The sequence below is a fragment of the Miniopterus natalensis genome, chromosome 13 (genome assembly GCF_054644295.1).
Source record: "Miniopterus natalensis isolate mMinNat1 chromosome 13, mMinNat1.hap1, whole genome shotgun sequence".
In the NCBI taxonomy this organism is placed as follows: Eukaryota; Metazoa; Chordata; class Mammalia; order Chiroptera; family Miniopteridae; genus Miniopterus; species Miniopterus natalensis.
The window spans coordinates 9,513,115-9,538,766 of NC_142093.1; the positions used below are offsets into that span (position 1 = coordinate 9,513,115).

Consider the following 25,652-nt stretch of genomic DNA (forward strand, 5'->3'; position numbering starts at 1 on the left):
TGGGAGGGGCTGCAAAGAATTTTTGCAATCTACCACATACACTATACACAGGGTGTCCCCCAAAAAGTGTATACACACTTTAAGAGCTGATAGCTCAGTTTTGAAAATGAAATGCATTTTAATAAACACTGCCTTTGTGATTATTCAAAGTGTGTTTATACATTTTGGGGCAGACACCCAATATATGCCAGACCCTGTGCTAAGTGCTGAAGGGAAAAATACAAATAAAATACCTTGACATGCAAGAGGCATGTAAATAAGCTATTACAGCACATACTGTGCTCTAAAGGTAAGCCCAGGGTGCTAGGGGGCCTGCCAAGGAGGGTGGAGGACAGGGGGACATAATCATACCTTGAGTGGTGTTGAACAGTACATGTAATTAGCGAGAAGAAGGGAGGTGGGAAGATCTGGGCAGAGGGGCAAGGGAATGAGTGAAGGCTGGGAGTGGGCCCTGCCTGGGGGAGGCTTCGGTGGGAACCGAAGGGCCGGCCCAGGAGTGGAGGACCTGGGGTGAAAAGGGGGCCTTGCCTTCCCTGCTCAACCTCAAATGGTTTATTTAAGCAGGGGCTGGTGGCCGGGTTGCTGTGTGGAGGTGGCTTGGAGGGGGACAGGCCCGAAAGAGTGGGGCATCCTCAGAGGCTGCAGCAGTGACTCAGGTGAACAAAAACAGCAGACTCAAATAGGGCGCTGGCGCACATGGGGCCAGGAGAGAAGGGACTTGGTGTGGGGAGGTGGGGGAGGAGCCGAGGAGTCAGCCTAGGGACCAGGTAGGCCTGTGCTTTCTGCCCAGACGTCAGCTGGGGGGAGAGAGGTGGGACGGTTCCCTACGGAGGGATAAGTCCAAGGCCAGAGAGCAGTGGAGTGGGCAAGCAAGGGCATCATGGGGTTTTGCAGACACAGAGGAGCATCCCGCTCAGCACTGGGAAAGACCACTTGCAAGACCAGAAAGCTGGCCAACAGAGGGGGACCCTGAGGTGAAGGCTTCTCTCCCACTGTGAGGGATGGAGCCCCACCCTGCTGAGGCTCAGGCCCAGAGGCCTGTCGCTCACGGGCCCCACCACACCTCTCCCAGGGGAGGCCTGGCCATCCCAGCCTCTATGCCTGAGGCAGTGGAGTTCTGCTGGTGCTGGGGTGCTGCTGGACTGCACTCTGACACCCCAGCACTGGACAGGCTCGCCCTGTGCCCGCAGACCACCCAGCCTGGGCACAGGTGGCTGGCCCCTTAGACATTGAGGGTTGTCCTTTGCCAAGCAGGGGGTGGGCAGGAGGGCAGCTTGTGCCCAGAGCTGGTGCTGGCTTCCTCCTGTGGATCCTGGGTTGTGATGTCCCCAAATGTCACCTCTCTGGCTGGGCACTCCACTGCCAGCAGTGAGCACATACCGACTGATTAATACTCTGAATGCACTTGGGACCCTGCTGTGAAAAGGAATCCCCTGGTGAGCACTTTCATAAATTGAACACTTCGGCTATTAATCCAGATTTCCGCGAAGTGGGAGTGGACAGCGCCTACAGTTACGATGACCCGGATCTCCAAGCACCTCCTGGATCCTCCCGGAATTTCCAGGGAGGCGCTGCTGCTGGGGCTGGGACCTCAGATTAGAAGTAAAATCTTCCCAAGCGATCACAATGCCTTGGGCCTAGCGGGAGTGGCGTTTTGTGCACTGCTGGGTTTTCCCGGCTCCCTGAGCACGGTTAACTCGGCAGGCGTGGGTGGCTGCATCTGTCACTCATGGCGGTGTGACGACCAGGGGGCAACGGAGCAGGCGCCCTTGGTGCTTGAGGGAACTGAGGCCCTGAAAGCTGGGGCAACGTGCCCAGGGTCGTGTAGCCAGTTAGTGGCAAAACTGGAATGAGAACCAGCATCCAGGCCCAGAACACACCCCCACCCCGACTGCTTCACTCAAAAGGTGACATCGCCCACCTGGCTCACGGCTTGGGAATGAATTCGGTTGCTGGCTCTTTTGAGAGCTGATGTGGGAGCACAGAAGTTCAGCCTCAGCCCCACCTGACCCCGCAGGCTCTCCCTGAGCTGTCTCCACGCCCCAGCCCTGTGCTCACACTGCGGGTGCGCACGGCCTCGCCTCCAGCCCAGGCCCAGCCACCACCTCCTCACCCTCCTTCACCTCTCCCTCCAGCCCCCATGTCCCACGGGCCCTAACTCTGACCCCAATACTAAACTCATCCCCTCCCTTCCCAATGTCAAGCCTGCCTGACCTCAGAGCCCACCGGCCCTTGCCCATCCCTGAGCATCTGATCTTCACCAGGCTCAGCGAATAGAGCAGAGCCTCCATCCCCATTGCACAGATATACAAACAGAGGCTCAGGGAGCACAGGGGCTTCTCCACGGACATTAGGTGTCAGAGGCACCACTGGGCTCACTAGGGCACCTTGGCAGGCAGCCGACGCCGGCCCATGTGGACAGAGATGACTAGTCAGGCTGGAGCAGGGCCCACTGGAGGGTGATTCCAGAGTACCAGCCAGGGTTGCACATAGGCCTGGAGGTCTAGGACGATGGCAGGGGGCTTAGAGGACAGGGCTCAGCTTTGCAGACCACCCTCTCCCATTCACCTTCCAAAGGACTTAACCTGCCTGACAACAGTTCTAGGTCATTCTGGCCCCAAACTCTGCGTCTCTGATGTGCAGCTACCAGCAATGCTAAGGGCAGGTTCTGTCTAGGGGTCCAGGAGGCAGCAGGCAAGGCGAGGCCTGTGGGAGCATTGGCCATCCAAAGGCCCTAACTCTAACAAACGAGTTTATATAAACTAAGCAGGGTGGTGGTCAGGCCCTCCTCCTTCCCCCTTCTGAGCCTGGAGATGGGACTGGGAGAAGCTTCTGACATCCCCAGGTTTGGAGCCCATGGGCCTGGGGCATTCTCTGTGCCAGCCCCAGGTGGCCAGGACACCGGGCAAAGGTAGGTGTGCATCACCCTGGGAAGGCCCCTGAGGCCACTGCCCGGGACCTGCTGGGGCTACGAGCCAGCCTGTTCCATGCTGAAGCCGCAGGCGAGGGTGGGAGTCCTGAATGACCCAGGATGTGGGAGGAGGTGCAGATAGTCCCTGCTCCTGGCTTGCTTCCCCCCAGCAATCCCCAAGGTTTGAAATGGAAGGAAGCGCTCACCAGGTCCCCCCTCCACCTTCCTTCCAATGGACCCCTTCCCAGGAAGCTGTCCGCAGCCGCGGCTGTGTGTCTAACACGAGGGACGCTGTTTTTGCAGGTTGCGTGGTTTCTATTCCTTTAACCATGTCCAGCCCATCTTGCATCACAATGCCATGCTTTACTCGGTATCAAACACATCGGCGCTCATTGGCATTTGGAGGACTTGTTCCTTGGTGATATAACAGTTTTTAATTGTCTGTGATAACGTATTCTCTATGTTTCCGATTGTCACTATGGGACTCTTTTCCCGGGACCTTTCGATTTCTGGGTTTGGTTTTTTTATTTCTATTGTATTTGTTTCGTTTATTTTTTGCTTTTGAAAGTTGTGATTCCTTTGGTTATGTGGCCCCTCCCAGTTGCCGCTTGTTTATGCATATGTTTGTGACTTCTTCTGACTGTCAGTGTTGAGCCAGTCTTGCCAAGAAACAGTATCAAGTATTTTCCTATTTCTCTACTTCTTGAAAAAAAAAAAAATTTAATTAAAAAAACAAAACAAAACCTCTTAATGGGAACCTGGCCCTGTCTGTCTTCTCTGTTCTGCAGAAATGTTGAAGGAATTGAACCAGCAGCGCAGAACGAAAGCCTTTACAGACCTGAAAATTGTTGTTGAAGGCAGAGAGTTTGAAGTCCACCAAAATGTTCTAGCTTCCTGCAGCTTGTATTTCAAGGACCTGATTCAAAGGTTTGCCTTCCTTCCAGCTGTGGTCGGGTCTGTTCCTTTGTAGGACGCTTTTGTGTCGCTTCTCTCCTCCCCTCTCTTGCAGGTTCCTGAAGTGTGACTCCCTGTCACAGAGCCAGTAGCCATCTCTCCTCCCCCCACCCCCCCATGCCCTCTCACACGCAGCCTCAGAGCAGCCACTGCCCCCAGCCCACCCCTCACAGCTTGGCTGGTCCCCGGGGGCCTCTGCCAGCAGTAGGCAACACCCCCGCCCGGCCCTGGGGAGCCCGCGTTCTCAGTGGCCCACCAGCCCCCCCTGAGATTAGGAGGATTGTAGACTCCACGTTAAGGGACCACTGCACACTGCCCCCCGCTGGGCCAGCCCAGGGCACCCGGCACCATCGTCTCTGCTGTCGATGGCGAACTTAATGCCAGGAAAACACATCGACCAGCCCAGCCCCTGGTGAGGAGCGCGAGGCGCCCAAGGGGCCGCTTTGCCGCAGCCCGAGTCGGGGAGAAGAGACTTGTAGCCCAAGCCTCGTTCACGCTGCATGTCTCGGTACTTGCACACTGAGCCTAACCCGGCGTTGTCTGAGCCCAGACCAGGTGTGTCCTAAACACGGTCTCTCTCAGCGTTTGCTCCCTCCCCGCCTGCCCTCCGCCCCGGCTATTTCTACCCGAATGAGTCTTAATGGTGCATGAGCATCTTTTTTTTTTTTTTTTTCCATTTTGTTGAATTTTTTACTTTGTCTGCTTCGTACCCTTGCAAAGAAGTCAGGGGCCACCTTCTAGCTCCTTAGTGGGGGAGAGCAGCCGAGGGGCCAGCCCAGGGTAACACTCCTGTTTCTCTCACCCACCAGCAGATTAATGTCGCTGCCGTTTGCCTTGCAGCCTCTCCGGGGCGGACGCCGAGCCGGGCCCGTGCTCAGAGTGGGAGGACAGGACCTCTGCTTGCTTCCCAATGCTGTGTTTGGACTTGCCAACTAATCCCAGAGTGACTGTGTTTTGTTTCAGGATGGCACACTGGCTGGCATCTCCTTTCCAACCCGTTGTGTCCTTTCACTTAGAGCTGAGCTGCCCGGCGTGCAAAGCCCTGCCCAGCTGTGGGGCAGGCTCTTTGTGACTTCCGGTCTCACGGACAGCTTGGGTCTCCCGCCCCCGCTGCTTGGGTCTTCTCCATCCAAGCACAAGGGTCAGGGCCATGAGCTCTGGGGTAAAGGGGTATGTCCAGTGGCTCCTTCAGGCCAAGGGAGGTCTTTTGTGCTTCCACTCTTGGCAAATTCTGGAACCAGCAGCGATGGCACCTGGCTGCTGAATTGCAGATGTGGCATCCTAGGGCCTTGGTCCCTGCTCCAGACCAGCTGGAGAGCACAGAGGGGGCAGGCTGCAGGGGCAGGTTGGTACTGAGTGATGGCCCAGCCCTGGTCTAGAAAGATGTGGGCAAGAGGAGCACAGGAGCCCTGTGACTGTGTTCAGAGGTCTTACATGTAAAGCCAAACTCTTGCACACAACAGAGAAGAAGACACGGCTAGGTGGAAACCCAAAGTAGTGAAGGCTTCTGGGACAGGCTGTAAAGAAGGAGGAAGGACATTCCAGGCAAGGATGGGTTGCCTGGAATGTTCTGGAAAGTTCTAGAATGTTCTAGGCAAGGCATGGGTAGCCTGGAATGAAAAGCTGAGGACAGAGACAGTCATGAGCTTTGGGGAAGGGGAGACAGCTTTCCCCGAGATGGGAGTGGGATGGGCAGGCTAGCCCTGACTCCTGGGCCATCAGGAGCAGTGGGGAAGGGGATGTCCACCTGCAGGTGGGAGAACTTGCGATGTGCCTCAGTGACCCTAACTGAATAGGATGGGTGCTGGAGCTGAGAGGCAGTCACCGGAGGAGAGAGGGCACCCCCTTGGGAGCTAGGAGACCTGGGTTCTACACCTGACTCTGCCACTTGTCCTATGACCCCAGGCAAGTCACATCCTCTCTCTCAGGCCTTGGGTTTTCTCATGTGTAAAACAGGAGGTTGGTTCAAATGATGTTCGGGTTTCTCTCCAGCTCTGACGTCCCAGGGTGACAGGAAGGGAGTGAGCAGGACCAGCCCCGGAGAGGCCTCCCAAGTACAAGCACTGGGACATGAGAAGAAGGAGCTCGCAGGGACGAAGGGAACTCATGGACCAACATCAGGGGAGCTGGGGGAAGATGGTGCATTCAGTGTTCGGCATGTCACGTTTTAGCAGCCTGGAGGACACCAAGTAGAGACACCTGGTAGACAGTCAGATGGATGGAACCCTGAGAGGTCGGAGGACTCGAGAGAGCACTGTCGGGGGCTGTCCACCCTCTACTGTCCCAGGACCCCCAGGCCTAGGGGCTCAGGCTGGACTCCTTCCCACCTCCAGCCCAGGGCAGGTAACATGCTCACTGATCCAGCCCCTGCGCAGACACCTCACCAGGAGCCACAGGACAGACATAAGGACACCGCCACTCACTGCTCTTCACTAAGCACACAAACAGGCCACTCCCAGTGCCAGGTCTCACAGGAAACACTAGACAAGGGGAGGCGTGCCATCAGGGAGCCCACAGTCTGGGAAGGGACTGTGCAGACAGGATGACACAGACAGGGAGGTCCAGGGGCTCACAGGCCACTTGCTAACTCTAGGGGGAGAGGGGCATTCAAGGACACCCCCAGGAAGGGGGAGCATCTAGCATGGGTTTTGAATCAAGAGTGGGACTATCCAGGCAAACAGTGGGACAGACAGGAGAGGAACAAGTGTGAGGCCAAGGACAGCAGGTGACTCACTGTAGCTGCAATGCCAAGTTCAAGATGAGCATGGAGGGACTGAGGCCTATCTCGGGAACAGGAGCTGGATCACAGGGATTTGTTTTAGGCCTGGGGGTGTCATGGTCAGATTTGTGTTTTGCTCTCAGACTGTGAGCGGGAGAGCGGGTCTCAGAGCATCCTCTCCCAACCAGCGACCAGATTCCCCCTCAGCCCAGCTGCCCAGGGCCCCTGTCCTCCAGGTCCAGGCTCCAGGCCACCCACCACTTTGTCCTCATGTTCTTTCTTCCTTTGGGGAGGCTGTGGCAGCTTCTTTTCTTTGGCCTTCCCTTATTTAATTCCATAAAGGTCTTCCTCATTGGACGAGGGCAGGACTAGCCCACAGAAGGCTTGCAGAGATGGCTCATGTCGTCCTAAAAATCCTCCCACTATCCCGAGAAGCAGGTACCATGAGTACCCCCACTTTACAGATGAAGAAATCAAGGCCCAGGGAAGTTGAATAGCTGATAGATCTGGGATTTAAATAGAGATCTGACTCCAAAGTTCATGTTCTCACCATCCATTGGTTATCCAGAGAAGAAAGAAGTGTAGTGTTGACTTGTGCACAAAGTCTGTGAGGAAGGAAAGTGAAATCTCAGGGCTGACACTGTGGACAGGCTTGGAAGGAAAAAGGGGGGCAGTGTGTGTGTGTGTGTGTGTGTGTGTGTGTGTGTGTGTGTGTGTGTGTGTGTGTGAAAGACAGACAGAGAGAGAGAGAGGAAGAGAGAGAGAGAGAGAGAGAGAGAGACCTGTAACTGGCGACAGGATCTTCCCGAGGTAGACATACCCCACCTGAGAGAGGTACCTAAGTCACAGACACTCACTCCCACACCTGCAAGGGGACTGAGTCCTCTGGAGTGAGGCTTGGAGGCCAAGGAGGCCTTGGAGAAGAGCACACAGGCCGTTGGGAAGCTCAGAGCCTGTGCAGAGAATGCTGGCCCTGCCCCACCATCCGAGTCCCTGTGACAATCAGGGGTGACAACCCTGCAGGAAAAGGAGCTGTGGCTTTGTTTGGATAATGCGAAGGCCAGTGCTGCGTAACAAGCACACCTCACCTGCATCCAGGCTGGAGGGAAAACCCAGCAGAGAGCCCCAGGCTTTGGGAAGGAAGGAGGACATTTAAAGCAGACTAGACCTAGTGGGGTGCTAGGGTTGCAACCTCCCGAGTCCAGAGCCACTTCTCTACCCCGGTGAGCAGGCCCTGGAGAAGAAGTGCCTAGGTGCCAAGGAGCTCGCAGGGATGGGTGGAGCCACAGGGAGCACTGGCTGCACTCACTGGCCGGCAGACAGCAGGCCTCATCAGAGAGGACAGGGGACTGTTTGCCCTTGGAGACAGCAGAGGCACCACCCTCCCTGCCAGCACTTCTGAACATGCTCCCCAGGTCCGGGGGGGGAGGAAATATGCAGCCCCAGAGCAGAGATGCCTCCTCATCACACCACATAGGACAGAGACCTGGCTCTCTACCTCCCAAATCACAAAGTCTGCTGGAACTAACAACACACTTGAATTATAGTCTCTTTTCATATTGAGCAAAAATGGATAGACAGATTGATTTGTCCAAGTGGGTTTCACAAAGCCCATGCACAGCACAGGCCCTGGGCTTCTCATCCATCTCCCTCTCTAGGGGAAGCTGAAAGGACCTGAGTGGCACAGATCCTGAATGCAATAGTCAAGCCGTACGCCTCTCCTCTCTTCCCAGTGAAGTCACTCATTTGTGGGTGGCAGTCTGCCCCTTTCCTGGAAGAATAGACAGGTGTGTCTAGAAAACCAGATAACAAAAGGAGAGACACATCTCAGATGCTGGCAGAATGAGGTGAGCCAGGCCCATCACCAAGTCACCGTGGGTGGACCAGGGCCTGTGTGAGCTGCAAAAGTCCTCAGGACTCAAGAGATGAGGTACATGCCCATGTCTGTGCCCTGGAACTGATGACATGCCCAAGCTCCTATGTATGGGGCAGGGTGGGAATCACATAGGAAGGGCAAGGTCATCCTCCTGAGTCACATGCGTCACCTGCTTTGTGACTATCCCCCACCTACCACTGCCCCAAAGTTCCCTTCCATTATTCCAGATCCAGCTTGCAAAATGAAAACATCTCACCACTGAGATGTGGGAGGGGCAGATGAGGGACTGCATCCTGAGGGCTGCAGAAGCCAATTCCCTCACTTCAAACCCCAGGTGAGGGAATTGCTGATGGAAGGATGTCAACCGTTCTAATATTTGGGACAACACACCCCAGGCCTGCTGTGTCCCATACCGTGGTCTCTCCCCAGGCCACACCCCCTCTTGGGAGAAGGTTACCCCAGGAAGATATAGTCTTCTGACAACCCATGGGCCCTGTGTGGGCTGCCCCTAACTCCCATGGACCCACGTCCAGGTGTAAGGTTCATAGTCCCAACCTGGCAAGGTCATCGCTGCCCCTTCCTACCCTGTTCCACCTCCCTCCAAGGTGGTGCCGTGGCCCCAATTGCCTGGCAGCTCCTCAGCCACTCCATGGGGCTGAGTGGAACAGGACACTGGGCCCTGAGACCCAGCTTAGGACAGGGGCAGATGGCCATCTGTGAAGGACACACCTCCCCACCCATGCCCAGGGCCACCCATCAGGGTGATGTCTCTCAGGCTCTCCTTGCTCAGGAGGAGGCGTAAGGAGCACTCAGGTTCAGCCCCAGAGCAGTCTGATGGTCCTGGACAAAGAGTGACCACCGGCCTCCTTCAGCCCCCACAGCTGTCTGGGCCACACCGAAACATCTGTGTGGAAGATAGACACGCATGTGTGGGGGAGCTGCCCAGAGCCTCACTCCTACAGATCTTGAACTCAGACACCGACAAAGCCTCCATCATGTTCCCAAGTGTCCCCTGTGGCCGAATGGAATGCCCATCCAGCTCACAGTGTCTGGGATCTGGCCCCAGGGGCCTCCAGCCACTCCCCGCAGAGCCTTTGCCTAGTGGCCCCTCCTGTCCATGGGTGCCCCCAACCAGGGTTCCTGGAGGAGCAGAGCCACAGCTGCAGGTCACTGGGACAGCGGTCCTCTCCAACCCTGAACAGCACCTGTGGTTGACATCCCCATTCCATGTGGCACCACCTCGTCCCCAGCCCTCTCCCTGGCTCAGACTCTGGGCAAGACAAGCATCTCTCCCCAGTGTAGCCACTCTGGTCCCATCATACCCATCACTCACGACTCTGGGTTCCACTGGCCTTCCAGCTGCTCAGCACCCCTCCTCCCAGGTGATTCTGGGTTCCTCGGGATCACATGTCACATGCATTTCAGTGCATGCGCGTGTGCATGTGTGTGCGTGTGTGCATCCTAAAGTCCCACCTCAGGTGTTCACTGACTTTGAGCTCCTCTGCTGAGGGTGCATGGTAGGAGGGCTGGAGAAGGTGAGCAGCCCTGCTGTGGCCTCGTCAGCCCGGCCTTGGCTGTGGCCCGGCATGACCTCTGCAGAGCATGGAGAGCGTGAGGACAGGCCAGACAGACGCATGTAGGAAAGACGGCAGAGGCAGCAAGGACTTAGAGTAAGAGGTTGACCAGATGGCTCCGGAGGCCTGGGGCGATCAGGATTTCTGTGGCTTCAAGTGATCACATAATGCGCTCTTTTTCTTCTTACCTAAGTCACCCAGGATTGGACATCCATCCTGATAGCAGAAGACTAGGTGTGTTGTCACTTTAAAAGTCACACACGCCATGTATCTGTGGGTCTGAGAAGGGCTCTGCTCAGACTGCTTAGCAGCACCTTCCCCTCTCAGCTGCCAGGCTGCCCGGGGCGGGGAGGCAGAATGTCCCTTCAGGTCCCTGTTGGAGAGCCATTCTTTGGGCAGCAGGATCGCAGTGCACCTGTCTCCTTCCAGGTCATATCTGTGTTTTTATGGCCCCAGGTGGCCAATGCTCACCCAGAGAGCGTGCTCCGATGGAGGCGTTCTGGGTGCTGTGGTGTAGAGCAGTCTCCTGGGTGGGAGGGCTGTTTTCCAACCACTGTCACGTCAACTCCATGGGACTTCAGACCTCATCCAGTTCAGTCCTCTTGTTTTGCAGAAGAGGAGCCTGAGGGCCAGAGAGGTCAAGGCTGCCCACCTGTCAGTGACAGAGCTGTGGCACCCAGGTCCCCTAGCTCCCTAGTCACAGGAGGTGGCCTTTCTCTGGGGCTAGCCTGCTCGCTTGCTGGACACCACACCCTACTGCCAGCCACAGGGGCACCCAAGGGACCAGGCAGGAGAATCTTGGCCCCTGGCCACCTCAGGAGTTCGGGGGTGGGACACAGAGATCGTTTCCCAGGACCATGGCTGGACCCAGCCCCGGGCAGAACCAGGCTCGGGGAGAGAAGCGAGGCTGGTCAAGGCAGCTGAGACGGGTGCCAAGCCGATCGCCTCTGAGAAGCCTGCCTCCTGCCTCTTAAAGCTCCGGGCGTTTTTCCTCCTGGTCACTTTTCTCTTGGTGTGATTTTTGCCTCATTTTATCTGTTTCCTTCCAGGTCCAGCTTTAGGGTGCAGCTGCCAGGCCTTAGGAGCCTTTGCAATGGTTTCGTATTTCTGTAGACACCAGAGATAAACATATTTATATATTTGTGTCCCTCCCCCGCTCCCCCCAGTTCACAAGCCCGATGCACACTCTACACGCAGGCCACTCTGACCTCTGACCCCGTGTTCCATGTGGCAGGAGGGCCCCGCCCCTGGCCAGGTCCCAGGTCATGGCTGCTGGCTGTCTGTGGCGGAAGTCCTTGGTTGTTCCCCCTCCCCCTCCTCCCAGCTCTAACCATTCTGTCCGTCTGTCTCGTCTCGTCCTCAGTTTCAAAGCAATGTCATGAAGGGCTTCCTTTCGGTGCCTAAAAGGAAACAATATGTTTTTGGAAAGAGGTGGGGTTGGAGTCAGCATCCCAGGACAGCGTGGGGCCCTCAGTCTTTGGGGTGTTCAAGGAAGTCTCCAGATCAGCTGTGAGCACAGCTGGTTGGGAGCCTCAGTCATGGTGGAGAATGTCCCATCGGAGGCAGACGGGTCCCAGGCCCGGGACGTGCTGGCCGCGTTTCGCGGGGACGCCGGGCCAACAGCGGGGCTGAACCGTATTGTTTCCCTTTGAGGCCAGTCCCGGTCCTCGTGCCATCCACAGCTCATGCTTTTTGATTTGCATCTTTTTTTGCATGGACATGCCGAGTAGTGAGAAGCAGGGTTTTCTGTTCTTTTCGGGCGTCTCTGGTCAGAGTCTTCTCTTTCAGATCCCGTGTCAGGTCGTTAGGTTCAGGTGTGTCATTGCCATGTCCCCTGAGTCCTAAGTGAAGGGCGAGACCGAGGCGTGCAGGGAGACCTAGCCCTGTGAGGAGCGGCGCCGTGGCCGCGGGGCAGCAGGTAAGGACACCCTGGTCTCTGTGCCTAGGTCGGTGCAAGACCGCAGCCAGAGCGGCCGGGAGAAGCTGGAGCTGGTCCTGTCCAACCTGCAGGCGGACGTCCTGGAGCTGCTGCTGGAGTTCGTGTACACGGGCTCGCTGGTCATCGACTCGGCCAATGCCAAGACCCTGCTGGAGGCGGCCAGCAAGTTCCAGTTCCACACTTTCTGCAAAGTCTGCGTGTCCTTCCTGGGTGAGCCCCGGGGCGTGTCTGTCACCTGGGGAAATAAGGCAGATGGGGGGAATTCAAAAACAGCAGGATTTAGAGGGAAGGGCTGAGTGCGTACCCCCGCTACAGGTGAAGCTGGGGTTCACAGAGCAGATTTAAGGCGATAATTCAGATAACTGTATGCAAAGGCCTTTCTCACCAGCGTGGACAGAGGGGGGCCTCTGCATCGCTTCCCTATGACCGGGCAGCTTTGTGAGGACAAATGGGGCCACAAGGGTCATGTGAATGGTTCGTTCATGGGGATCCTGGGCCCTGGCCTCACAGCCCTGTTCTCTAAACACTGAGCAAAGGAGCCACAGACGTTTTATCCCTTGAATGTATGTAATAACTGCACCACACCAGATGTCCGCATAGGCCGTTGTGGACTGTCCCTTGGACACCCAGGCCTGCTGCCTGGGATAGGGATCTGAGTGTCAGGGGCTTCCAGCAGGCCCCCAGCCCAGAGAACACACTTATTCTACAGTTTGGAGCTGTCTTGCTTGAGTGAGAGTAGGGAGAGGGTGGGCTAAGTGTGAGTCTCGAGAACGCGTGTCCTGGGCGTGGAGTGCAGCCAGAGAACAAGGGGCCAAACCTAAGGACAGGAGCGGTCAGCCGGGACGGCCAGGGGCCTGAGATTCGGCCCTGGGGAAACAGAGCAATCTAAAAGGATCAGGAACCGCAGCATCCGAGTTAGGCTCCCAGAAGTATGGGGGTCCTAGGGCCTAGACACTTCTAAGCTAGAATAAGCATTAGTGGGATCGCAGGAGAGCTGACCAGGCTGACCCCAGGCGTAGAGGCCAAGGCCCATAGGAGATGGTGGGTGGGCGTGGGTGGGGTGTTACCGCTCTCATAACTCTAAAGTAGGAGTCTGTGACCCCAGACATGCCCATCACACTGACCGAAGACACCATAAGCCTCTCTAGTGTGACCCCCACCCCTACCCCATGGCCCACAGGCAGTGAGGAAGCTCCAAACTTGGTGCTGATACTCCATACCTCACAGTCCTCTGCTGGGACCTGCAGGAACGGAGGAAGGCCTGGGATAGTCAGCATGAGACAGGGCAAAAGAAAACCAAGGAAATGGACACAAGAAGTGGGCTCCTGGGGACACAAGGATGTGGGCTCAGAGAGGCATTCAGAGTGACAGGCAGCGGGAATAGGTGACACCCCATCCAGGGCCCTGTGGTCAGTGGTCACATGCTCTTGCCCCCAGAGAAGCAGCTGACAGCCAGCAACTGCCTGGGGGTGCTGGCCATGGCCGAGGCCATGCAGTGCAGCGAGCTCTACCACATGGCCAAGGCCTTCGCGCTGCAGATCTTCCCTGAGGTGGCGGCCCAGGAGGAGATTCTCAGCATCTCCAAGGACGACTTCATCGCCTACATCTCCAACGACAGCCTCAACACCAAGGCCGAGGAACTAGTGTATGAGACCGTCATCAAGTGGATCAAGAAGGACCCCGCGTCCCGCGCACAGGTAAGGCCGGCCCCCTCCCTTCCGGCCCAGCCCCTCTTGGGTGTCTGGGGAAAGGAAGAAGGAAGGTAGGGGAGGCCGGGCCACCGGGTCTGATCAGAAGTGGAAGTCAGTAGGCCCGGGCACAGGGAGACTAGAACTGCTCCCATGGGCAGCAGACAGGTGCAGGGATGGGATGGCATTTCACCTGCAGGAGACCCAAGCTGACCAAGAGGCCACAGGGTCTGGGGGACAGCACCAGGGCCCTTCAGGGAGAAGTGTGCCTGAGCCAGGGTGCCCTGGAGTTCCCCTGAGCTCAGACCCAGCAGGAGCAGCCCCACCCACGCTCTGGTTATTGAGAAGGTGGAGAGCACCCGGGCCAAATGGAAACCACAGCACGCGTGATGGGAGGGAGGGGAGTCCCTGGGAGGGGACAGCTGGAGGAGTCAGAACTGGAGTCCAGGCAGCAGGAAAGGAGGGCAGGGTCTTCAGGAGGGGCACCCGAGTCACAGGAAACCAAGCACATCCCAGCAGGATCTCTGGGCCAGAAAGCACTGGCTGGAGTCCCTGCTCAGAGTGGAGTTGCCTTGGTTCTCACGTGTGAGGAGCCCCTGGGAGTTAGTGTAGCTGCACTAACTGTAGCCATGGCCACCTGGTCACACACTGCTTCCCTAGTGCCTCCTCACTCCCTCTTAGGTGGGTTGACTTCTCTCTCTCCCCACCAAGGCCTCCCTCCCCTCCCCAGGGTTCCTGCAGTCATCTCTGAGAGGTCTTCCCGCCTTCGGTCTTCCTCCAAATTCATTTCCCCCTTGCAGCTTCAACACGGAGCGACAGGGTCCCGGTGCAGTGTGAGGCAATGGGACGCCACTGAAGGGGTTTGTTGGGTTGGGGAGACAAAGGTTCTGACAGTTGTGACTCATAAGCTTGTCAGTCACCATCTCCTTTCCAAAGCTAGTTGCCCTCAGCTTTCCTGAGTCCTCCCCCCGTTCCTGGGTTCCTGTCCCATGCACACCTCTTCAAGGGTCAGGCCATCCTCAGTTTCAGCCACCTGCAGCCTGGTGTTGAGCCAAGGCCCATGACCAGGGTGGAAGTGGGAGTGAGGTGCTAAAGGGACAAATGGATGGTCCACCCCAGGGTCAGCTGCAGCAGGCCAGACCGCCCCATTCCTTCCTCTCCTGGCCCCCAGCTGCTGGGAACTGCGCCCATCTCTGTCATGGCTGGAGGGGAGCAGAGTGGCTATACTCCCCAGCCAGACACAGGCTGAATTATCCATGCCGTGCAGTCTCAGTACAAGCCACGAGAGCTGGCTCCGTCTGCATGGTCTGAGAAGATTCCGTGTCTCCTTGACCCTGCAGCACGCCGCAGAGCTGCTGGCGGTGGTCCGCCTCCCCTTCATCCACCCCAGCTACCTGCTCAACGTGGTTGACAATGAGGAGCTGATCAAGTCGTCGGAAGCATGTCGGGACCTGGTCAACGAGGCCAAGCGCTACCACATGCTGCCCCATGCCCGCCAGGAGATGCAGACGCCCCGAACCCGGCCCCGCCTCTCAGCAGGTATCTGAGGGACATGCCCCCAACCCCCCAAGTGCAGTATCCTGGGGACAGCTGAACTCTGGGTGGTCCCCAGAGAGGCCAGGGGTGCAGAGGCTGAAAGTGTCGGGTGTGTCCCAAGTGTGTCTGTCTGTATCCCTGCAGGTGTGGCTGAAGTCATCGTTTTGGTTGGGGGTCGTCAGATGGTGGGGATGACCCAGCGCTCCCTGGTGGCCGTCACCTGCTGGAACCCACAGAACAACAAATGGTACCCCTTGGCCTCACTGCCTTTCTATGACCGCGAGTTCTTCAGTGTAGTGAGTGCCGGGGACAACATCTACCTCTCAGGTGAGGCCCCTCAGGGCTGGGCTGGGGAATAGCATGGGCTGCCCAAGGGCACTGCTCCTCACTCATCGGGGCTGAGGAAGGCCCAGGCCCAGGAGTGTCTACTCCAAAGATGAAGCCTTCCCCTCCTGACCCTGGGGCTGGGCCGCCTGGCCGCAGGCCCTTCCTCACTCCCTGCCTGCTCTCTGGGCCACCCATTCCCCTGCAGGTGGGATGGAATCAGGGGTGACGCTGGCCGACGTCTGGTGCTACATGTCCCTGCTCGATAACTGGAACCTCGTCTCCAGAATGACCGTCCCCCGCTGTCGACACAACAGCCTGGTCTACGATGGAAAGATTTATACCCTCGGGGGACTTGGCGTGGCAGGCAACGTGGACCACGTGGAGAGGTAATGAAGCCACGGTCACAAATGGGGGGGGCATCCTCTGAAATTCACTGAAAGCTAAAATCTCACGGCTCCTCCTTCCTAACACCCACCCACCTGAGATGACTAGAGACTGGGTCTTTATAAGGTGACGGTTCCCGGCTCTCCAAACACAACAGAAGGGGAGGACTGGGGATGGCAAGGTAGAAGGATGAGAGCTGCCGAATCACGGACATGGGACACTCTTGTCCCGACGGCCTGTTTAGGTGGCAGACAAGCGGGAGGCATGAGACCCAGTGGTGGGAACGTGCAGGCTGGGCTTAGCTGGCCGGACCTGGTGCTCAGGGATCACACCAGCCCAGAGACTCACTGGAATTTAGGGTGAAGCTGGAACCAGTGGCCCAAACGTGTGCCATGCAGATGGTTGTGACCCCCCCCACACACCGCCATGTCTCTGCCCAGTAGGAGGTTACACACCAGGGAGTCAGTTCCCTTTCTCCCTCCATCTCAAATGTACCAGGAAAGACCACTGCACAGACCTGGCCAACTATCTAGAAATCTCCAGAAGAGAATGTAAGCCAATGAGCCCCAGAACCACATGTATAAGCCTGCCCTCTGCTGGAAGTCCCAGGCTGGCTTCCTCAGGCCACTTAGGGATCATATAGGGGGCAACACATATAGGGATCAGATGTAGGCAGGGGTGTCCACAGCAGAATGGGCAGAGGCTTCAGTGCAGTCCTGCTTTTGGAAAAACAGGTGCCCCAGAGAGTGACGAGTGAGGCTGAGCTGGCCCCAAGTTCCAGCCCAGGACACAGCCAAGATCCCTGGAGCCCTTTGCCATGTCCTTCCCGGGCCCCAGCCCACCTCCTCGGCCCAGGTCATCAGCTGCCTCCGAAAGCCTATCTTCCTGCGTGACAGCCCTTTTCCCACGAAGCCACACATACGCCTCAATTTGTACTTTCCCCTCGGTGGCTAATTGGACACTTGACAAATGTTACAGCGAAGATGGTGTCAGAGTGAGATGGGCTGGGTATGTTCACTACGGGCTTTTAACTCCCCCACGTGGAGCCCAGAGTTGGCTCAGTAACAGCATTTAATTGTCATATTGATTGGGAGATCATGGGGAATCCCTGTGCGATTCTGAGGATGTTAATCCCGCCGTTGAACCTGGGTCAGCCCCGATGGGACCCGCTACACGGCCGTCACTCCCCAAGCCTTCCAGAAGCACCCGCTTCCGCTCGTTCGTCATCCAGTAATAAACACGTGAAACGGGAGACACTTCCTAGGTAGGAGTGAGCTGAGCTAGATCTGTCATCCTGTCTTGCTTTTGTCAGCCATTTTTAATCTCCTAAGACGCTGATTACTCATTTTACAAACTTACACTTGTTGATAAATACGGGGATTTGCTCGAGGATCAGATACACAAAGAAGGGGATACGTTCCACTCCCCTAGGGCCCGGGAGCAGTTCTCCAAGGCCTGGGAGCAGCCGGTGTCAGCTTTCCCCGCGGGCTGGGCACAGAGTGACAGGACCACCCTGGGACCCAGTAGATGGAGGAGCCCAGGACAACACGGCACCGCGAGGGGCCCTGAGCCCGTGGCTGGCCCACCGGGGCCTGTCAGCAGGCCTTGCGGGGACTGAACACAGCCTTGCAGACCGCTGGGCGGTGTGCACGCAAGTGAGGTGGAGGGAGCAGGATTCCCGAGCAGCAGAGCCGAGCCCTTTGGGCAAGTCAAGTTCTATGCCACATGGCAGCAATGATGAGAATTCAGGATGACAGGAAGGTCAGGGTAATGAGGACAGGCACCAGGGTGCTTTGTGCCCCAGGAAGCACTAATGGTACAAATTGCTCTTATATCGGTAATGAATGAGATATATGGTGCATTATGATTATATTACATTACTGTGTTACATAATAGAGCAAGATTATGTAATTATAGATTAAAATAACAGCGCAATAGACAAACCTGTATCATATCATTATATAAATAACTGGGTCTAATATTTTATAGCAATATATCACAGGGCCGTGGTTACCGCGGTAAATGACGGCGGAGCGCCTCGCTCCGGGGGTCATTTGCATGTCATTAGCATATCCTCTCGGAGCAGGGAGCTGACAGATTGCGCTGAGGAGGGCTGTGGCTTGGCAATAAGCCACCTGGAATACCGAGCTCTGGGGAGATTTGCGTTTGGCGGGACGTGCCATTATACGGAAAGCCCGAAGACTAACAGCCACACGCTCTCCCACTGCCTCCCAGCGCCGTCTGCAGAAGCTCTTTGGATCTCTGCCATATTGGCTTAAAAAACAGATACCTGAACTTCTGACACTGTCCAAAAAGACACTCACTGCATCACCTATTAGCACATATTCAAATAGGGCTTAATTCATTCAAGCCCTGCTGCCCTTCAAGGTGCTTCACACTCTTCCCAGAACCTGAGTCTTCACAAGCTCAGTTGTCCCCTCAACCCCCTCCAAGAGCTGGGGGCACCAGCAAAGAAAGGCTGTCTTCCTGGGTCACTGAGCTGTGACCATGTTATGGCTCATGCTCCAAGAAGGTTCACGGGGACAGGTGGGCCCAGTGTGCTTCCCGGGAAAGATGTGCTGGGAAACCCAAGTGTGTGGAGCAGCAAAAACACAGCTGAGGTCCCGCCTTGGGTCCAAAACCTCGAAAAAGCAGTGAACAGTGTGATGATGGGCCAGCACTGAGAGGCTGAGAGGTCCTGGGTGCGTGCTGGTGAGGTCAGCACACAAGGAACACCTGACACATGCTGAGAACAGAGCCCCAAGCTGCCCCAGGAGGAAAGACCTCGGAGAGCCCAGTTCCTTGCCCGGTCTGCTCAATCCCAAATCTCTTCCCGCCCGCTGCCTCCTGTTCTCACGTTTTCCCGTCTGGTCTGGAACTCACGTTCGGAGGAAGGCTGAGAGGGCTAGTTTGGGCCAGACTCTAGGTGGCCTTGAGTGACTCATCCAAGGGCCCCCAGCTGTGTGACCTCGGGCTGTGCCAGTGGTGCCCAGGGCAGGAAGCAGGTGGTGGTGCTCCCCAATGTCTGCTGACTTGGTTGTGGCCCCTGCCCCGCACAGGGCCCACTCCGACCCTGGGCTTTTTCTCCTCTCCCGGCAGGTATGACACCATCACCAACCAGTGGGAGGCCGTGGCGCCTCTGCCCAAGGCAGTGCACTCCGCAGCAGCCACCGTGTGCGGCGGCAAGATCTACGTGTTCGGTGGCGTGAATGAGGCCGGCCGAGCTGCCGGCGTCCTCCAGTCTTACGTTCCACAGACCAACACGTGGAGTTTCATCGAGTCCCCAATGATTGGTGAGAACCAGCTGTCTCAGCCCAGGGCCAGTGCGGCGTCCCCACCGCATTGTCTCATTCTGTCTCCAGAGGGTGGGCTCAGCCCAATCTGTCTGTGAACCCAAGTCCAGGGGTGGGAGGGGGAGGCGAACCCCAGCCCGGGTGCAGCTGCAGGTGCCACCACTTGGACCGAGGGCAAGCTGCACCCTGGGCCAGGTGCCTCCTGGCCCCAGGCCTGGGAGGTCTTCCCAGCTCCCTTCCTCTGGAGGGGCCCGGGAAAGAAAAGGGAGAGAAGCCTGAAGCAATGCCCTGACCGCCTGGCCTGCTCTCCCCGTAGACAACAAGTACGCTCCCGCCGTCACCCTCAACGGCCTGGTGTTCATCCTGGGAGGGGCTTATGCCAGAGCCACTACCATCTACGACCCCGAGAAAGGGAACATTAAGGCGGGCCCGAACATGAATCACTCGCGCCAGTTCTGCAGGTGAGTGGGCTGCAGCAACTCGGCCACGGTGGGGAAGGAGGAGGGGAGGGAGGGACATCAGGAGAGGTTTTAGCACAACGAATGACCACCATTCATTGAGCAAAGCAAGTCCTGGCCCAGAGCAGCGCCACGGCCAGCCGCAGGTGTGGACATCAGCCCCCGAGAGGAGGCAGAGGGCAGAGTGTGGCTTGGTTCCCAGACGTCCTGGCCCCGTGGTCCAGAAAAACGAACTCCCCTGGGCAGTGAGACACAGACCTGCTCTTCTACCCCATTTGTTGTTGGACTAAGAGGAACAAGGAATTAAAAAGGAGCCCCAGGCCCCCTCTTCAGCATTTCCATAGCAGATTCCTCCTGAAGGCATCTCGTGCCCCTGCAGAGGTAACCACCAAGTCCTCAGTATGTGAACAGCATGAAGCAGTTATCGAGTGCCCGCTGTCTGCCGCATAGCTAAAAAAGCTGAAGGCTGCTACTAACTAACTAACTAACCGGCCGTGTGGCCTTGGACAAGGAGCGATCCCTCTCCCGGGGAAATTCCATCTATGACCCAGGCAGTTGGACGAGACGACTGCTAAGTGCCTGATAGCATGAAGACCCTAGTCCTCAGCCTCCCTCTCATGTCACTTGCTCTCCTGGGTGGCAGTGGGCAGGGCAACGCCGACCGCACTGCCCCCGATAAAGACAGCTGAGCTTGGGCAGGATCTGCGGGGAGGACTCCCGGGCCTCATCTGACACTCACGGTGGGCGCAGACAGACTTGGTGCCCGAGGAGAGGTTGCAGTGGGTCTTACAAGAGAAGCAGGGGAAAGATATGCCCCCTCAGGGAGGGACCTGGGGGCCCGGGTGGCATGGGGCAGTTAAGGGACAAGGTTGGGGCCTTCAGTGTCTGCTGAGAAGTCTAGACTGACGTGTTCTGTTTGAGGCTCAGAATTTAGAAATGGGTGGAGCCTTTCAAAGGGTATCTGTTCAGTTCCAGCCGATAGCTAAGAAAAAATGGCCATTCGCTCAAATGAGCGAGCAATCGGGGCTAGAAGCGTGGATCTGCGTGACCAGGTGGCTGAAGGGCAGGAAGGGCGGGAATGCAGACAGGAGCAGCAGATGGGCCACTGAGAGACACGGGACCGAGCCAGTGAGCGTCGCATGGGGACCACATGGGGACCCTGCAGAGAGCACCCAGGCCTGGCCGTCGTGGGTGGGCAGCAGGCCCTGCCACACAGTTAAGGAACCGCAGCAGGAAGCTCTGGCTCTGAGCACCTCGGCAAGGGTGAAAATCGCAGTCGGGTGGCCAATGCTCAGTTCCGACTCAGCTCCTTACCCTGCCTGCTGTCCTGCAGGTGCGTCATGGACCCACCACGACCTGAGCGGTAGGAAGGCTCTGTCTGGGCAGCAGGGAGTGATGAGATTGGTGAACTGAGCCGAGAGCTGGTGCCCGGAGGCTGTTCATCACCCAGCCCCGCAGGTCCTGGGGCACCCAGTATAAACACCTGTCACCCGCAGCTCCAAGGGTAGCCAGCCTGGCACCCTGATTGGCTCTGGAGGAAAGGTGTTTCTTATACCAGCGGGCAGAGGGCAGAGAAGAGCAGCGAGGTCCCATGTGACGTTTGCTAAAGGGGCGAGGCAGCCTGCAACCAGAGCGGGCGCCGAGGCTCTGTCTCCGGTCCAGGGAGGAAGCCAATAGCTGACGCTCTCCCCGCTTTCCCCACAGTGCCGTGGTGCTCGATGGCAAGATTTACGCAACCGGGGGCATTGTCAGCAGCGAGGGGCCGGCGCTGGGCAACATGGAGGCCTACGAGCCCGCCACCAACACGTGGACCCTCCTCCCCCACATGCCCTGCCCCGTGTTCAGACACGGCTGCGTGGTGATAAAGAAATACATTCAAAGCGGCTGACACGAGCAGAAGGCCCGCGCGAGACTGTGGACAAGCCTGGAGAGGCAAATGCTACTCACAACGATCAGTTTTCAACGACACCAATAAGAGGCCGACAACGCCATCGGGGACTCACTGCGCTCAGCATTCGAATACTCCCTGCACTGAATGTAGAAAATCATCCTTGCCTTTGGGGGGAGCGGGCATGCGCCCCAGGCGCAGGAACCTGGCCACCCCAGAGCGGGCCTGGGGCTCCGGCAGGAGGACTTGCTCTGAATGGAGGCGCTCGCTCTGCCCGGTGCAATAGAGTCTCACGTATTTTTCAGCTGGGAGAGAAAAGCTGTTTTTTCCTTCCTGCAGAGCAAGCTTGACCCCTAGACCACCACGGATCAGTCATCCTCTGACAATATGAGGCGTCGGGCTCTCCTGGAGTGAGATCAAAGTGTCCTTATCACTTTGATTCCTACTTTGTTTTTAACCAGTCTACACGTCCAGTGGCCGAGGGGAAACGAGGGACGATGCTGTGTGGCTGGAGGCCTAGGAGGCTGCTGGTCCCCACTGGGCCGGGCCGAAGAGAGGTCCAGCCACCGGCGCGAAGCCAGGTGTGGCTGGGGCAGCCGCGGGGACAGCGGGGAGCCGCCTGTCCTTTCCAGGTTTTTCTACCGCGTTTTTGCTGCAGATGGAAAGACAGGATGATCGTGCTAGCTTTCTCTTATCCACTATGAATTATTTAGATTTCCAAGGCATTTTCTTGATACACAAAAGGCTATTTTTAAGTACCGAGAGGAAGAGGCCACGGGAGGGAGAGGCGGGATTCCCAAAGCTGAGTGGAGGTGATGCCAGCGTGGGGCACGGGCTCTAGTTTTATTATGTGCAGAATAGAGGCTCTCTCCTGGGGGGCATAAATGCCCCCGCTTTATTTTTAGAAGAAGTAACTCCCAGACAGCCCCATAAAAGCTGTGCCTCCTGGGGACATCGTCCCAAAAAATATTCTAGAAGGAAACCCCAGTCCAGCTCCCTCCATGAGGTCAAGCTGAGGACCCAGGCCGGTGGGACAGGAGGAGGGAGGGAGGGAGGATGTGTCTACAAAGCACAGGAGACTATTTTTGATATTTATAGCTATATATTACGGCACCTGCCACACGAGCTCTCAGGATGGGGACAGCCTTCGCAGACGAGCCGTGACAGCCAGGGCCTGCGGGCGTGAGCAGAATCACTCCTCTCGCAGCAGATTAACCCAAGAAAGGGGAGCCGGGAGGGAGGCGACGCCGTGGCCCGAACGAGAAAGGCCTTCCCGCCAGTCCTCAGACCCGCAAACCTCGCGCGGTGACCAGTTTCCATTCCAGGGCAAGAAGATGCCGTCACCGCTGCGCCGTTTAGTTGACGTTGGTACCAACTACACACTTACCACTTTTATATCTGGGAAGTCGACTCGCACTTCATGATTGAAAAAAAAAACCACCTTTGTAAGGAGAGGACAGGACACGCTTTCCACCTCCCGGCGCCTGATGACACAAAATTCCAGTTCCAGCACTTACAGGTGTGGCTCCCACTTGGACAAGATGCTGAGCTTCGTTATGCAGTTTTTAATATTATTTATTCTTTTAAAAAGTAATAAGCACAAAACTACATACATTGTATGTCATTTAAAGTATTTATGTCAAACAGGGTGCAAGTGTGAACCCGAGGACTGGAGCACAAATTCCTAACTGCCTGGGGCAGGGCTAATGCTCGCGTTGGTGTGCGTCTGCCTCCAAAGGAGGTGTTAGTGGTCAGCGGGACTCAACACAGGGGACACTGAGATTCCGTTCTCTCCTCATCGATCACACTGGAGCAAAACTGGCTGTTTCTGTGAATGATATAAACAGGGTTCTCTGTAATGGTATTGTACATAGTATATGTTTATTGTTAAGTTCTTGTTATATTATAATAAATATATTTATAGACCTAGACCCGGGAGTCCATGTACTGTCTCCGTGTGCCTCCACCCCGGCCCCCGTGACGAGAAACCCGAGTGTCGGCCTGCCTTGGCCCGTCCATCAGCTGCCTGGGCTCTGTCACAGACCTTCATGCAGGTCTCAGTGATGAGAACGGACAGGGCGCCTTAGCAAGGGAATGAGGAGAGCCGGGAGGAAGCCAAGAATAAAGGGCAGTTAGCCCTGGCCTGCGTGGCTCGGTTGAGGGTGGTCCCAGGCACTGAGAGGTCACCCATCTGATTCCTAGGCAGGGCACATGCCTGGGTTTGGGGCTCAATCCCCCAGTAGGGGGCGTGCAGGAGGCAGCCAATCAATGTTTCTCTCTCCCTTCCTCTTTCTAAAATCAATAAAACATTTTTTAAAAAATAAATAAAAGGGCAACTAAAAGTCAAAGTGGAAAGGGACTGGCAAACAGACTGGAACGACTCTGGGGACCTCCCCTCAGTTGTCAGCACTCTTATTATCCTAGTGCAACCGGAAGCTTCAAAGTTAGCTCCCCGCCGGTCTAACGCCTGGTCCTGGATCCTTTCTTTGGCCGGGAGGGACTGTGCCAAAGTCGCAGGCAACTCCAACTCATCAGCCTGAGAGAAACACAGCCGACTTCTCCCGGGAAGAACAGCAAGGCCCGGTTTCCATCCCCGAATTCAGACGCGCGGCCTCCCTGCCTTCGGTCACGCCGAGAGTGCTCTCGAACAGGTCACTGGACGGACCCTGCTCAGGACGCCCGGCAGGGCCTCCCGGGGGAAATGGAACCCACCCTCTTGCAGGGAAAGAAGTTAGATTAGCAGAAGGCAGGGTTACCAGCATTTCTGAATCCCCAAATCTCACCGAGTCCTAGCGTCTCTGTGCAGGGAAACAATCTGACAGAGGTGGGTGGGGGTGGGTGAGAGTGGGAGCCGGGAGAACCTGGCTGAGGCCTTAGGAGGGTCCACAAGGGCGGGGGCTGGCGGGAGGGCCCGCTGCGGCTGCTGAGTTACCGCCTGCCCTAGAAAGCAAGCAGTCCTTCCATCAGCTCCTTCCTTGTCCACTCGATTTCCCTAAATCGAGGAAAACGTGTTCTCTGGGTCTGTGATGACGCCCTGCGCCTTTTAGGGTAACTGAGGGGATAAAGCGAGACAATGTGTGTGACTGTGTTACGTAAATATCCTGAGGTGTCATCAGACCTTCACGAGGATCTTGGTCACTCGTTCCAGGGTTTTCACACTCACACACACACACTCTCACACTCACACACTCACACACACACTCACACACACTCACACTCACACTCACACACACTCACACACTCACACACTCACTCACACACTCACACACACACACTCACACACACACTCACACTCACACACACTCACACACACACTCACACACACTCACACACTCACACACACTCACACACACTCACACTCACACACACACTCACACACTCACACACACTCACACACACACACACTCACACACGTAGCCTTATGCTGCAGAAGTGGGGCCTGGCATTTCCTGGAGAGGCTCTTGGGCATTTTGTACTTTATTAATTTTGAACAACATGAGGATCTTCTCCACAAGTCAGCCCTAGCAAAGAACAAAGAAACCAATCACTGTCCCATCGATATTTAAAATTCAAAAACTTTCACATGAATTCCAGCATTCTCATGAAAATGTCAGGAAAACATAAAAATATTCTGTTTAATATTTGTGTTAATAGTTAGACACCGTTTCATCAATTCTAGCTATAAAATCTTGACTATGTGGAGGGGGGAAAAGCTTTTTAATAAAAGATCTTTTGCTGTTTTGTTTCTGTAGATATATAAGCTCGAACAATGTGGAAATTAGTGTAAAGAAACATCCCAAAGATATGAAACTGATTTTTTACAGCGTGACAGGCAATTATTCCTTTCTTTGCTGCAAACTCCATCTTAAACAGTCTTATTAAAGAAATTTCTTTATTGAACTATGGTAACTACAGAGCTGACAGCTTCCTGTCTCCTGTAAATATGTGGAGTAATTTGAGACTTCCTACCATAAATAACCTTTATTTCAGTAACATATCAAGCATAATCGTAGGTGTGGATTGCCACATTTCCTTTTTAAAAAAATATTCTGTTTGCAAAGTCCTGTTAAAATGCTTTGCACTCATTAACATGCTAAAATAGAAA

General features: G+C 56.1%; 1 protein-coding gene across 1 annotated transcript in view; it reads left to right on the plus strand.

Moving 5' to 3' along the window:
* The window catches only part of KLHL29 (kelch like family member 29), a 249,243-nt gene extending 225,765 nt beyond the window's left edge, over positions 1–23,478 (plus strand). Inside the window, exons 6-14 of the mRNA XM_087823385.1 lie at positions 3,700–3,838; positions 11,981–12,183; positions 13,411–13,670; positions 15,002–15,200; positions 15,342–15,524; positions 15,730–15,910; positions 19,008–19,201; positions 19,518–19,662; positions 21,364–23,478. Of these exons, the coding sequence (XP_087679511.1) occupies positions 3,700–3,838; positions 11,981–12,183; positions 13,411–13,670; positions 15,002–15,200; positions 15,342–15,524; positions 15,730–15,910; positions 19,008–19,201; positions 19,518–19,662; positions 21,364–21,547 (1,688 nt within the window). The 3' untranslated portion in view covers positions 21,548–23,478. The remainder of the gene's footprint in view (positions 1–3,699; positions 3,839–11,980; positions 12,184–13,410; positions 13,671–15,001; positions 15,201–15,341; positions 15,525–15,729; positions 15,911–19,007; positions 19,202–19,517; positions 19,663–21,363) is intronic.
* The last annotated feature ends 2,174 nt before the right edge of the window (positions 23,479–25,652 follow it).